This window comes from Coffea arabica, chromosome 8c (genome assembly GCF_036785885.1).
Source record: "Coffea arabica cultivar ET-39 chromosome 8c, Coffea Arabica ET-39 HiFi, whole genome shotgun sequence".
NCBI lineage: Eukaryota > Viridiplantae > Streptophyta > Magnoliopsida > Gentianales > Rubiaceae > Coffea > Coffea arabica.
The window spans coordinates 29,586,286-29,601,981 of record NC_092325.1 but is presented as its reverse complement, the minus strand read 5'-3'; the positions used below and the strand labels follow the sequence as shown (position 1 = coordinate 29,601,981).

General features: G+C 34.4%; 1 protein-coding gene across 12 annotated transcripts; it reads right to left on the bottom strand.

Annotated features, from left to right (window-relative positions):
* Nucleotides 1-1,788: 1,788 nt before the first annotated feature.
* LOC140013704 (uncharacterized) lies at nucleotides 1,789-10,791 on the bottom strand. Of its 12 annotated transcripts, none has more exons than XM_072063573.1 (9): nucleotides 10,585-10,791; nucleotides 10,306-10,451; nucleotides 10,027-10,203; nucleotides 7,405-8,975; nucleotides 4,788-4,842; nucleotides 4,395-4,456; nucleotides 2,978-3,050; nucleotides 2,541-2,884; nucleotides 1,789-2,239 (listed from the first exon to the last, which is right to left on the bottom strand). In XM_072063573.1, the coding sequence occupies exons 1-4, from the start codon at nucleotides 10,591-10,593 to the stop codon at nucleotides 7,553-7,555; spliced, it is 1,755 nt and encodes a 584-aa protein (XP_071919674.1). In that variant the 5' UTR covers nucleotides 10,594-10,791; the 3' UTR covers nucleotides 1,789-2,239; nucleotides 2,541-2,884; nucleotides 2,978-3,050; nucleotides 4,395-4,456; nucleotides 4,788-4,842; nucleotides 7,405-7,552. The 12 variants fall into 12 exon arrangements, with proteins under 12 accessions (XP_071919674.1, XP_071919677.1, XP_071919678.1 ...); XM_072063576.1 differs by lacking the exon at nucleotides 1,789-2,239 and adding an exon at nucleotides 4,554-4,705 and having other exon boundaries at nucleotides 2,301-2,884; XM_072063577.1 differs by lacking the exon at nucleotides 1,789-2,239 and adding an exon at nucleotides 4,554-4,666 and having other exon boundaries at nucleotides 2,301-2,884.
* Nucleotides 10,792-15,696: the final 4,905 nt, after the last annotated feature.

Sequence of the window (15,696 nt, the reverse complement as noted above, 5' to 3'; positions counted from 1 at the left end):
TGAATAGTTTATCACTTATTTTTAAAATCAAATTTTGCCTAGAAATTTCAATGTTACTTAATTAATGAATTCAGATGTTTTATTTTTAATTATTAAATGCGTCTATCTAAACCTTTAAGTTTAAGTATTACATTGAATTATCAAATAGGACATCAGTGGGTGACTAATTTTTTGGGCTATTTGGAAAGCACTACATCTCAAGTAGTAATAAAATTGAAAAACAAATTAAAGTTTTGCATGCTTCCATATTGAGAACTGTAATTGCACTCACTTTTTAGTGAAATAATTATGATTGCACTCACGTACTATTTTTGTGAGATAAGCATTTACAAGTGGAAAGACCCTAAACATAACGAGTATTCCAACTTTAACATTTATATAGACGACTACCTAAAATTTTTTCTGTTAATCCCCTACTCAACTATCAACTTATGCTCTAAGTTAGGCCTTAATTACCTCATTAGTTTGGTTAGTTAGGTAGTTTAGTCTTGGCCCGTTTAGTTTTGTATTAGCTTATATATAGCCAAACCTAGGTAAGAAACAACCGACAACTTTTGAGAATTTTCTAGTAACTTGTTTCTTGTTTGAAACGGTTCTTTTGGCTTGTGAAAGTTATTTTGGAACATCTTAGAGTGGCTTCTAAGGTGCTCAAAGTGCTTAATGGGTTGTATGCGGGTTGGGTTGGATTAATTTGTTAACTAACAGGTCATGATGACATGACACGCACCAAAATCTAATGGGTTGGATTAGGTTGAAATGTATCAAGGACATGACCAATTGCCGCCCAAACTTGTATCCAACTTTCTTAAGACTTTTTCTCCTTTGAGTTCATAATTGAACGATAAGCCAAAGTTAGCACCTCATTCGTAATCAAGTCAGTTTATACAGCTGCCCGTCACCTTCCCTAGACAATCAATTGCAGGGTTACTCTAATTTGTGCATCCAGATGAACGTGCATTCTACCCGCTGCAGCTTAAAAATCTCTATAAAAATATGAGGGTCTCACTGTTGATTATTTCACTCGATTTTCATTCCTGATTTTGAGAAATGACCTTTTTAGTTTCTTATTTACTTTTATGTATAAAGTTTAGAATTTTTTGCTGGTCGAAAAAGCTAACATCCAGATCTATGTTGGCTGCTTCAAAGTAATTAACTTTTTACAAAATAATTGATATTTGACTAATTTCACTTCGGAACCTGACATGTCTCATTTGAACCTTTAACTTTGCACCACAGGCAAGAATGGTTGTGCAACCGTTCCTAGCAATTTTGTACATTTTGCACACCGTATAACCTTGTTGGCACGCGACATAACTTTATTTGCACACCATGTAATTTTAGAATAAATTTTTGTAAACCCTACACACGTTATTAAAAACAAGGTACAAGAAATAATGTGAACCGTACAATTTTTTTGGACCAAATTTTGGCCGTTAACTGTTCAGGGACGGTCCTTCGAATGATCGTCCCTATCCGGTCTCCTTCAATTTTTCATAGAAGTATCAACTATTGACACGTAGGAAGCTGTACTTTCTTTTTGGACACTTTAGCCGAAAATTGACAAAAGTCTAAAATTCTCGGCATCCACTACGCTATTATGTAAATAATACGCTCCTGCATTCAAGCTTACTTCTTGTCAACTACAAAAAACTGAGATCATTCCAGAAGAGAACCAAAAAAAGCGAGTGGCTGCATACAGTTTTGCACATCTTGATTTACAATATGGACGATTTTGGGTGGTAGGAGAGGTGTTGGTATTTTTATGGTGTAAATTGTCCAAAATAAAAGTTGAGGATGAAAAGTGAAAATCGATGGAAATACACGGTACAAAATGAAATTCGTCCACATATCTATCAGAAGTTCTTTCTCAGACTTAACCTTTCAGCCCAAAGCTGCCCAGTCCATTAATTTAAGGGAAAGAAAAAGACCAAGAAAATAAATCACGAATTCTGCTCCAACAAAATTATGCCATGATCGCAAAAAACTTGAAGCAAGCAAATCGCGAATATTCTCAACAGGTCCATGACAGATTTTGAAAATGATCTTATGCCACCCTTAGGTCTTAATGGTACTTTTAACTACATTTTGAGCAGGAGGTTCACTCGCATGGTTTTCTATGCATGGCTCTTGTCAGATGACACACAGAGAAGAGTCGGATGCCAACCTTAGTATCCTTATCATCATGCAAGCAGGCAATTTCTTAGGCATCATTTCTGATTTTTCCGCAATCTTCAGCTTTCTTTGAACAAAACACTTGATGGTATCAGGCATGGCATAAAATATATGACAAAGCATCCCAATAACAGCACGAATACTACTTGTCTAATGGGATAATATAACATATGGCCTCAAACAGTATGCACAAAGGTCTGAAATAATACAACAGCTTGTATAGCACCATGTGCAACATGCCATAACTGCAAAATCTCAAGTGTTTCATTTTCGTATAGATGCAAAAGTAAAAAATTACGGACCAAGAGCTACCACCGCTGAATGAACCCAATTAAAGAACTAGATGACCATAATGACATGTAGAATACCTGCAGTTGAATGAACAGCAGATTTTAATCAGAAAAGGAACGGTCAGTTCCTCTGTCCATGGTGCCGCTGTAAAATCCTAACCACGTACTACCACCAAAAATGTTAAGAATGCTCATCAGCTCCAGTAACAGAAGCAGCTTGAATATGCTGCTTGTACAGACACAGCAAAAAGCAGCTGCAGGGTTTGATCTCCAACATGTAGGCTAGGATAAGATTCAATTTGTAAAACGAACTCATCCCCAACGGCTGCGTAATCAATGATACCTATTGTCCACTGCTCTTGAGCAGTAAAACTGAGTTTCATGAAGCACACCAGAGACAAGTTGGAAAAGCCAGGCCAGACCTGCAAAATTGAGCTAAGATCTGATATGTTCCAAAATCCAAATCGGCAGATATGATGACAAGCGAACCAATAGAACTGGTGAGGGAACAATGCCTGATTAAGGTAAGTTACTTCATCAATATCTGTGCAGTGAACATTACCAAGATATTCAAAAAGAGATTTCCTCCTGTACAACCACGAGGAAGATAATCAGACAAAGAAGGAAATCTTTGAAGCATGCCTGATAAATTGTTCAAATTTTGAAGGTAGCAGAATTTAAATTTACACTGGGAAAAAAAGAGGCATAAAAAATCTCAAGCTCCAACCGAAAACAAATACAAGCTCTTCATATGCTAGATACTTAACAGATACCTTTATTTCATTGCAACTTAACCTTTTATGAACTAGAAAGATTCGTCATATTTCATGAATTTAATCCCCCTTCTATTGTTCAGCTGTTATAACAGGCAAAAGCATGCAAAAGGATATATTACAGTCCATTAGTTTCTGTCTGCTCCTAAAGAATCTTCAGTACAATTTTAGGAACTAACTATTTTTCTATTGGTGCAATGCATAAGCATGCAAAAGGAACTAATTTAACCAGTGTATCAGTTTCAAAGTTGAATTCATTGACTTTATTTATATTGATATGGTAAGTTATATTTCAACAAAACCAATCATTCTTATTCTAATAATAGGACTGTCAAATTGTGCATTAGCACAAAAAAAAAGTCAGCAGGTTTGCTAGACATTTTGCTTGAGCAGGAAAATTGGCAGGTTGCTAGACATGGCCACTAAGCTGGGCTATTTTGGTGGTGATTATACACACCATTGGATTCAGGAGGGACTTAGGTAGACAAGAATTTGACCAAGTTCAGGCTTTCACGAGCCTGACAGGATGAGTACCTGCCAAGTCACCATCCCTAATACTCTTCACCAAATGGAATGAATGGCAGAAAACAACATTCATTAAACTGCACCGCCAATAAGTTTCAGATCTAAGTAGATCAGACTTGAACAATTGATGTCAGCACAATTCACCCATCTATGTTTAGCTACTTCTGAATGCAAATCTAGACCCTTGGCATTTCGATGATTGCTACAGTGGATTATAACATAAACATACACAAACTAATCCCAAGTGTGTCCTCACATAGATCAGAAGCCTAGTGATGCTCCACCTAAGCCACGAAAACTTAAATCCGAATGAAACTTCCCAAATGACCTCTCCTGATAAGTGGACAGTATAAACCACTAACAAAGAAAAATTGCTTCAAAAACATTTTCCATCCCACACATAGTTATTACAATTAAGTTTATTTTTGAGAAGCTAAAAAGGTCAATGTGCACCACCTTGCGTATTCACGCACAACTCAAATGGTTCAATGACATTTCCTTATTGAGTGGTAGAACACAGAGAAAGATGAACAAAAACTCAGGTAATTACACATTCCAGTGAAGCCAGGTGATATATATACAACCGTAAAGCTGGTGTTGCTAAAAAGGACATTCACAACCCCAGAAGGATTACCTCCTTGAGCTTGAAGATAACTGGCAAAGTTTGAATCTGTATAATGAAATCTCTGTAGCTTCCTGGAAACATCAGCAAAGACAAACTGAGATAATAGCTCCAAAAGAAAAAGAAAAAGAAAAGGGGAAGATTGCAATTAACAGTGACAAGACAGTCTACCATAAAATTTTAAAAAGATGGTTGATGGAATCAATAATCCCCTTTAACCAAATGGAGCATATGTTTCCTGATCAATGTCTCCCAGGGACCATTGTCTGAAGGTGAAAGTCCGACTGCCCGAGTATGAAATTACCAGCCATTCCACAATTAAGCTACAATTTTTATTCATGATACTATTCAAGCAGCTATAACAGATGCAAGCTAATAGACACTCAAAATATCAACAGAAATTACCTGAGTTTACTGATTCATTATCTAACTGCAGTCCGCCTGGTGTTAACAATAATAGCTGCCACGGAAAACATCATTAGCACTGAAGAGTACAGAAGGATAATTAAGCATAGTAATGGTAATTAAAGCTAAACAAATATAAAAATGGGGAAAAAAATATAACACCCTCAATGAACAACAGAAATGTAAGGAAAATAGAAGCTTAACCTAAAAAGACCAAAGAATTATTTCGTGAGGATTATTTCTTATGGCCACATTTAAAATTTGCCTGCATCATTGAGCAAGACAGCCAAAGGCTGTCTAGGTACCAAAGCCAGATACAAATAATCTCAGGAACAAATTACAACATTAATGTCCCACTAGTGGGCAATGACCGTGCAACACAGCCACCAAAAACTACATAAGTTCTAGCTATGAAGCCAAATTTGGCAAATTTTCAATAACTAGGACAGCCAGAGTTAATGACATTCTAAGAGCGAGCATGAACTAAGAGGAAATCAATAATAAATAACCAGAGCAACTCCAACAAAAGGGGTATCCAATCATATGCCATAGCCACCAGCTAATCTATACACAGCTTTTAAACAGCTAAAGAGGTAAAAAAAAAAAAAAAGCAAATCTGCAGAAAATCGACAACAAACAACTCAAGTGGCCTAATCATATGAAAGATCTTGTGATTAAGTTCTCAACTACATCCCACAATTGTGTCATCCATTCACCAGTGTTTACAACGTAGGTCCGGACAAATGTAATGGGTACACAAGCAAACAAGAAAATCACAAAAAGGATAGCTTCACTTTTAACCCACAATCACATGGTGACTAGCATGATTACCAACAATGTTATTGCTGTCTTGTTAATTCTCGATGAGTAAAAGATAATGAAGTCTGGTAGATCTGAAAACAAATAGTATATGTAATCTGGTTAACCATCAGTTCTTTACAACTTCATCATTGTCTGAGATTCCACTTTGTTCTGAATCAGTGCATTTGAACTGATATAATCCATTAAGTATTCATTAATCAATTAAAATCCTTAGGAAGCATAAGGACATAACTGGCACCAAAACACCTGATCAATGAAAACTGTATCTCATTTTTTCTTCACTAATTGCCGTGCAACTGCTTCTTCATTTCTTTGCTTTAATCTCATCCACGATCCCATACAAATTTCACTTATTCTCAGATGAAAATGAGTTAACTACAGGTTTCAGCTCTAGCATGGTTTAGCAACTCAGACACCCAAAGAAAAACTGCAAAATCAATTGTGTTTGAAGAGTGTGCATATTTGGATCCATGAACAAATATATCTAGCTATTTTAAATAAGTTCAAAAACTATATATGTTATACAAGTTAATCGACTCACAGATGCATGAAAAGAAACTGGGTATTACATCCCAACTATGCTATTGACAAACTCTGAATCCTTAATCAGTAAAATAAATGTAAAACATACATTTAAGTTGCTGGAAATACTTTTCCTTCCTTCAAGGAGGTTGTTTGATTGGAGTTTATGGGGAGAATAAGGAGGATGTGGATAGTTTGAAAACTAATTTAGAAATTGTTTTGTGGAATAACATTGAGTTACAAGAGGAATTCCACCAAAGGAGCTTTAACAAAAAGATAGGAGGGGAATAGGAGATATTTCTTCTTCTAAGATAGCGAAGTATGAAGGGAAGTAAGGGAAGGAAAAAGAAGCAAGCTGGATGGTTTGGTTAGCAAAAGCCATTAAAGATTAAGTATTATTTCTGGAATTGTAACTTTCTCGTCCACTTTGTCATTCTGCCCATTTTTTTACTAGTTTATAATCGAAGCTCCATCTGCAATGGTGGAAATTATTCAAAACTCTCCAATTTATGTAAATGAAGTATGTGACTTCAAACACATGACAAGAAAAACTACAAAAAATGCATTCTTTACTAAATCGATTACTAAACCAATAATGATATTCCGCATCAGAGACATTTTGCACCAGTAACTTTAAGTTGGCAACCAATTTTCTAAATTTCACTGAGTGTCATTATACCCATCAAAAGACATTATCTGCACTTGCATGAATTTCTTTTTTCACTTGAAAGAAATTTCTTCTGGTTTGGTTCAGTTTTCACTAGTGTCCATGGAAACAACTGTTTCCAATAAGTCATGCCAAAAACAAACTCCAACAATTTAAAACTGCAGTATTATGTTGATTAACAAATTTAGTATAGTGCTACCTCTTTGAAACACTAAATATTGAATTCAAACTTCGTAAATACGGAATTCAAACAGAATTCCACACCAAAAAATAAAATTCATTGTACAAGAACATGTTACCAATGGCATTTCAACCTTGTTTAGAAAAACAAAAAAACTAGGACCTGTGATTTCAATTTATCAATTTTGAAGAAGAAATAACAGAAAATCAGTTTATAGTAACTTTCAACTTCAAATTCAGAAGTCCCAATCAAAGATATTATATGGAGTCCAAAAGAAACCAATACTAATTTATACTCAGTCAAGATTTACCCAAAAACTTGTCAAATTTTATGAGAAAATCAAGCACATTCACTAAAATGAAAGAATATGGTAGAGGAGGTATCTTAAATATCAGAAATATCAGGAGAGGTGACAAAGCACAAACCTTCAAGTTGAGATCATCAACTTGCAGGAGATATCCACCATCAATGAATGAACGTAATGCATGAAACTGCCATGGTGGAGCTATATTTCCAAGGATCAGAAAATTCTTTGCAGCCCTGAGTACCAATTGCTCTATACTAAAGGTATTCTCAACTCATTCTCAATAACCACTTCTGATAAAGTTCAAATGTTTTGTCTAGCTCCCTCATCTTGCAATACTTTTTCATGAGTATCAGAAATGGAACATGATCAACCTGTAAATTCAAAGTCTGTAACTTTTCCAAGAGATCTTCTGCCTTCTCTGTATAACCTTGTATACAGTAATACTTAAGTAGCTCAGTATATGTTATTATGTCTGGGTAATAACCTCCTCTTACAATTTCATCATATATCTGCAGCACTGAATGAAAGTTACCAAGATTGCAAGAGGCACCCAACAAGAGATTGTATGTAACCAAATCTGGAAAAGAACCATTTAGAACCATCTCCTTCTTCAACGAATGTGCCTCAACAACATTTCCACTTTTTATCTGTGAATGGATCAAAGCGTTATAAGTAAATGTATTTGGCATTACCCCAAAGGCAGCCATTTGTTCCCTGATGGACAATGCTTTTTGCATATTACCACACCTCCCATAACCATCAATTATCACATTCCAGATGAGTGGTTGAGGCACAACAGAGTCATCTAACATAGCATGAAGAAACAGATTAGCTTTTATTACATCGCCATGAAAACATAGCCCTTGTATAATCATCTTGTAAGTGATTTGATCAGGAGAAACACCCATCCTGGACATAACATTGTAGATATAACAAGCCTCAGTGGTCCGTCCTTCCTTACAAAGAGCGCCAATAAGAGTATTGTAAGAAAATATATCAGGAAGAAAACCACGCTTAAACATTTCGCAGACATATTTATAAGCAGTGGATATATCTCCGATCAAACAGAATCCATGAATGGCAACATTATAGAAAACAGTATCAAGTGGGATACCCCCGCAAAAAATGCCATCCAAATAAGTGAGAGCCAGATTTATATCTCCATTCTTAAAGGAACCGTCCATTAGTATAGTTGATGTTATCAAATTCGACGTGTCCTTAGGGTAAGTATCACCCAATATTTCCGTAAGAAGCTTTCTTGCATCCTCCAGCAGACCTTTCTTACAAAGAGCATGTACAATAATGTTACAAGTAACTCTATTCGGGCCAATACCACTGTTGGCCATTGTGGAAAACAAATTTAGAGCCCTTTCAATATCCTTTTGAAGACAATAACCCTTTATTAAAGTGTTGTAGGTCGCACAATTAGGAGGAGGACCCCTAAATAACATCTCTTTGACAAGCCACTCTGCCTTATCCAAGTTACCAGTTTTGCAGAAGCCGTTTATTAGATAATTATGGGTGATAATATCAGGAATAACACTTTTCTGTATCATCATATACCAGAGAGATAGAGCTACCCCCAACTTACCCTCCAAGCATAAAGCTCTAATGATAGTTATATCTCGCTTATAATTTACTTCAAAGTCACAGCATTCACGGCCTATAGCATCCCAGGATATGCTTTGCCTGCGGAACTTATGGGGCATCAGTTACAGAAACCATACACAGAGAAACTATAAGAACAAATTTACTTCAAAAAGGTATAGCATAATTCACTTCCATAACCTGAGATAGGGAACATGATACAATTTGTAATAAAAGCTACAATTTAGAATCATCTTTGAAAGAAAAACAAAAGCTATCAAGAGAGGAGACATCAACAACTAAAAAGGGCACCCACTACCACTTCAGAAACTACGTCTCAAAGGTCACTTGTAAAGTATTTCAAGGGAGAGTTTGCCTAGAGAAGCAGATGACTACAACAGCTAAAGTAAACTGATCCAGACAGCATAAGAGAGAGACCAGGATCCCAACTATCTCTTACTAAGTATAACAGCAACAACACTCTATATCACCCAAAAAGAAACAGACGCATGGATGGCAATACATTGAACTTGATCAATCGTTAAAACCCAGAAGCTAGAAATCAAAGAAACAGACATATCATATACTCTAATGCTTTTTCGATCTTCTATCCTGTTAGGAATGTAATTCAGTTTGACTGATTTTCCTAAGACTATTCAAAGAACATAAATGAAGATGTATGTCGGAAAGACACAAGAAGCCTGATACAAGCCGTTGGTAAGAACTATCAGTATCAGATAGACATTTAGGCAAATGATTAACAACCATTAACTGCTATTTTAAAAGCTAATTTAAAATATTAAACTTTTAGAAGAAATAAACAAAGTTCCCTTCTGTAATTTCTTATGTTCGCAAGAACTCCTTTGTTTTCCCAGCGAAACATGTATACATATATATCTGCCACCACACGGAAAATTCCCTCTACAAACATTTTTTAATAGTAAAGCTACAATATATGGCACCATTAACACAGCTAAGATATCTGCTATACAATGCATTTACCTCCATATTACACGACAAAAAACACATTCCGAAAAAACAGCAAAATCAGCAAGCTGTACCCATTAAATACTTAAGAAACACTATAAACTAACTGAAACACTGAATTCAATATGACAACAAGTTTCTGACTTCAAAAACAAAAACCACTGACCTCATTGTTTTCAAGCGATCCAAACTATCCTTTAACATTGTATCTAAAACGTTAAAAACGGCACCGGAACATTGCCCTTCATCACCATCAGAAGGCTCCGACTGCCTTCTACCGTTTTCACTTAACTCACATTGATTCTGATTATAACTTGTTTTTACCTCATCAATCCCTCTATACCTATACCACATAATAAAATTGCTTATTCAACAAAACTTCACACACACACACGAAAAAAAAAAAGCAAATATATGACGAAAATCCAAGTAAATTTGAAATTACCTTGTATCAATTAAGTCAATGCTGAAGTATTTGGAGCAGAAAAAATTAGCAAAAATATGAGAAATGCGGTCTTTTATGGAGTCTAGGGTTTGGAAGCTACTGTTTAATATTCTGAGAATATGCGATTCCTCTGCAGCGATCAACACCTGATTACGATTTAAAATCATACAAAAAAATATTATAAAAAATTCCACACCAAATTTTCGTCTACAAAAACAAAATAAAATTGAAATTACTGCATTAAAATTTAAATTCCGGAAATGAGAACGAAGGACTTACGGATTGCATTGTGGGGGAAGATAATGAGCTAGGGATTGGAAGAGAGAAAAGACGTTAATTACGACGCCGTGGAGTTACCCTGGGCGTCGGAGGGGTCTGCAGAAGGCTGGTTAAGACCGGAGAAAAAAGTGGGCAAAGATGGTGGGAGAAACCAGGTGCATTTGACTGCAACCCCTTCAATTTTTTTTTACTTTTTCCCTTTCTTTCTCATTTAAGCCCGTTTGGGTTGCGCAGCTTATAGAAAAGTATTTTTCTAGTAGAGCTATTAATAAAAAGATAAAAAATAAAAAAGTCCCCTGTGACCAATCTAATACATAGAAGAAAAATCTCTGGTAATTCCAAAATATACAACACGACATCCCGTACTTTAAACTAAATTGTAAAGGTGACAGAATCCGTTAAATTTAACGGAAATGAACGAAATGACCAAAATACCCTGATATAATTAAACAAAAGATAGCTCAAAAAAATCATTTATTTTACTCTCTAAATAGAGAGAATTGAGGGTTAAGAGGTAGAACAAGTATATTTGTTAAAAATTAGGTATAAAAAAAATTTTTTAGGTTTCAATAAGTCATTTCCGTTAAATTTAACGGATTCCGTTACCTTTGTAATTTAGTTCAAAGTACAAGGTATCGTGTTGTATATTTTGAAACCACGAGGGGCTTTTCTGTGTATTAGGTTTACCAGAAGGAGCTTTTTTATATTTTACCCTTAATAAAATTATTTATTAACAACTTAAATACTTTTAAATATATTATTTAAAAACATAATTTAATGAGTATTTATTATATTAGATAATATATAATTTTAAAAATTTTAAAAATATTTATCTCTTTATTTGATTCATAATATAGGATAAAATAATTAAATTTGATATTTTATTTTTTTAATCACAAAAACTATTTTAAAAGCACCAAATTTGAAATTATGCTAAAAGTGTTCTTAACAGCAATAGATCTACTCCTAATTTTATGGGATGATACTCACTAAACATTTTAAAAGTACTTCTAACATCTAAAAGTGTAGTTTTACTAAATGCACTGCAATCCCAAACGAGACTTTAAACGAATTTGAGTTTCACATGGAGTAGGAAGAATTTGTACTAAGGGTGCATCTCATAAAATTAAAATTAAAATCTGAAATTTGAAATTTAAAGTATAAATCTGTTAAGTTACTAGATTATTAACTAGTAAATGTGATACATTTAACTGTATATTACATTAAATAATCAGTGAATAGCCTATCACTTATTTTTGGATATTGTTAAGTAGTAAATGTGATACATTTAACTGTATATCACATTAAGTGATCGGTAAATAATTTATCACTTATTTTTGGATATCTGATACATGTAACTATATATCATATTAAGTGATTAATGAATAGTTTATCACTTATTTTTAAAATCAAATTTTGCCTAGAAATTTCAATGTTACTTAATTAATGAATTCAGATGTTTTATTTTTAATTATTAAATGCGTCTATCTAAACCTTTAAGTTTAAGTATTACATTGAATTATCAAATAGGACATCAGTGGGTGACTAATTTTTTGGGCTATTTGGAAAGCACTACATCTCAAGTAGTAATAAAATTGAAAAACAAATTAAAGTTTTGCATGCTTCCATATTGAGAACTGTAATTGCACTCACTTTTTAGTGAAATAATTATGATTGCACTCACGTACTATTTTTGTGAGATAAGCATTTACAAGTGGAAAGACCCTAAACATAACGAGTATTCCAACTTTAACATTTATATAGACGACTACCTAAAATTTTTTCTGTTAATCCCCTACTCAACTATCAACTTATGCTCTAAGTTAGGCCTTAATTACCTCATTAGTTTGGTTAGTTAGGTAGTTTAGTCTTGGCCCGTTTAGTTTTGTATTAGCTTATATATAGCCAAACCTAGGTAAGAAACAACCGACAACTTTTGAGAATTTTCTAGTAACTTGTTTCTTGTTTGAAACGGTTCTTTTGGCTTGTGAAAGTTATTTTGGAACATCTTAGAGTGGCTTCTAAGGTGCTCATAGACTTATCAATCAATTAGTCACTCGTCTATCCAATCTACACGTTCTTGAGTTGTCCTTGAACGTATAGGTTCTGCTGCCAAACATCGATACCATCTAATTCTAGATTCGAAGCTTGTGTGTTACGAGTTGCGTCTAAAATAGGGTGTAGGTCATATCAGCTGGTATTAGGGCCAAGTTGAAGGTATCAAAATTATATCCCTTTTTCGTTTCTTGTTCATGTCTGTGTCGAGTTTTCATTATCAAAAAAATTTTATTATTGTTCACCATCACTATTCATCAACTGTTCATGTACTGTTCATCCTATGGTTATTGTTCACCCAGAAAAACAAAAAAGTTTTTGTTTGAGTTGTTTTTGGAAATTTGAAGTTCATACCTAGGGTTTTCTTCTTGTTCTTGTTGATTCTTGGATTGTGTGGGCTGTTAAGAGCTTGTTTCTTGAAATCTTGAATCAAAGTTGTGGAATTGTTGTTCTTGATTGATAAATTATCAATCTTGAAGTTTCTTGAAACCCTAAATTTTGGTTCTTAAACTTCTCAAAAATCTTGGCTATTTATTTGTGTTTCTTGAATCTTTCTTGAGTTTATTGAATTTCATCATTGAATTCTAGAAGTTCTTAAAGATCTTGAAACAATCTTTAGGCTTTCTTGAATTCTTTGTGCTCAAACTTTTCAAATCTTGAAATTCTTGGAACAAACTTGGAACCCTAATTTGACTCTTGAAAATTTGGGGCTATTCTTGATTGTTTCTTGATTTCTTGAATTAAATTCTTAGTTTTCTTGACATTCTTGGTTGAAATTTATCAATCTTGAAATATCTTGAAACCATAATTTGGTTCTTGAAAATCTTAGATATGTGAACAGCAAATCCTACTGGTTCTTCAAAATTGAAAGTTGTCCATCCGATTTTCTTAAACAAAATTCTGCAACTTGCCTTGTTTAATCTATCTTCAAAAACATTGTTTGATCAATTTTGAAACACAAGGAAACAAATTCCTTATTGAATAAGAATAAAACAACCGTTATTTGATTGTTTTCCAAGTTGGATTCAGATTTCATCAAAACAGCTTCCTAGTTTGATCTTTTGTTTGAATACACCTTGGATTGGGATGATACACCTTTCTACTCACTGTTTCTTATGGGGAAAAGGATTAATTCCAGAAATTTCATTTTTATTATCCTAGGTTAGGTTGGATTTTGCAAAATAGTGGACTAGCTGTTGGTTACCTTCCCAGTTGGAGTCGGCTTGTTATCTTTCCTTCAACGCCTCTTACCAGTTTCTTGTGTCTTTAAATTTCCACATTTTCCAGCAGATTTAGGGTCTAAATGGAGTCATTTTCTGTCCAAATTCAATCCATGTTGTCTCATTGAAGCCACTACCTTGCACTTTTCCTAGTGTGAATCGGATTTTGTCCATAACTCGCCAAATTCGAAATTCTTGTCCTAAACTTCATTCGAATAAACCAAGTGTGGTTCTAAATCCTTGTTTACCTAGGAAAGGGTAAATTTCCAGATTTGCTAATCCATTTCAAGCGCAATCATAAATTTCAGTCGTGTGTTCCTAGTTGTGTTGGGTAGTTTCCTTTTTCTTCCTTTCTTTGTTGTTGTTCTAAATTCATATTTGGTCATTATTTTCAGCAAATTTCCAAAATATTTTCTGCAATTTTCTCATCCAAGAGTCAAGTCATTTGGTCAAATTTTAGTTTTGTTGATTGTCCCTTGTGTCGATTTGAAACCCCAATTTTGCTATAATCTTGAGAAGCAAAATTGATTGGTTGATTTTGCTTTGAGGAATAGCTCTAATTTCTTCAATAGAAGCAAGTAAGGACCTTAAGAATCTATTTTGGTGAGATTATCAGAGTGCTTCATTTTTTATTGATACACGAGTGTCGAGGGTAAACACGTGATACACGAGTGCTTCATTTTTTATTGATACGTGAGGAAGTTTTGTGAAGAAACTTTTCTTTGTTTTGCTAACATTCTTTGCAAGAATACTTAAGCATGTCCATTGGAGAAGGATCTTCAACTTTTAACAATAAACTAGCAATGGAGGTGATGACTAGCCAGTTGCATGAATTGTTAAAGGAGGAATTGGAGCCTATACATAGACAACTTGATTGAATCGTGAATAAGGTTACCATGAAGAGGGGTTCATGCCATCCAATTCTAATGTCCAATTTTCCTATCAAAGCTGGCCTATTCAAGAAGGGAGGAGAAGATTCATTCAATATCTTTCAGGTCTAAACCTAGAGTCAAGCCATCCAAGGTGTTAGCATGTGAGATATATCTACGCCTTCTACAACATAAACAAATGGAGGGTCCAGATAGTCACAATCAAAATGAATCACCTAAGGAAGAACCTATTGAATCCATTGTTAACAAAGGAGACTCTAATCCTATCCTACCGTTGGTTAAGAAGGTTGACATTGAAGTGACATTAGGCATCAAGTAAGATGGGGTAGTAATTGAAATTCCACCTACGCTAGCTAACTGTCAAGAGGTAGTTGGAGAGGAATTATATGAGAAAAATAATGCACTAAATGAGTGTGTAAGTAATGGTATAGTACTTGAGAGTGAGCTTGAGGTAAGAATCGAGGGAAGTGTAAAGGAAAAGGTGAGTGAACAATCAAGTGATTTGAGTGGCAAAGAAAAAGAGCTGAGTTTGCGTGTCATAACAAGTGAGAGCATGTTAGTTATGAGTACAATTATTGGCTTTTTGAAATTTCTTTTGACTAACCGTCCTTACATTGTTTTGCCTAGTGTCTTTCCTAATTTTTGGCAGGTTAATGAATTACTTAAAGTGTTGCACAATGGAGTTGATCATGCTATTTGATCATGTTGTTGTTAGGACTAACTCTTTTGTTGATGTTATTGATCAATGGCGAGTGAATCTTTGTGGTACAACAACTAGTTCATTTGTGGATAGTCAATGGGCTATTTAGTTGAGTAAAAATGGTAAATTTGTTGATGTTCAATTAACCATGGTAAGGTAAGTATCCTACCTAAAGTTCTTAGTTTTCATGGTGACAATGAGGAGCTTAATTTGCCTATGCAGGTACCGATTTTTCCTAGTGCTTATC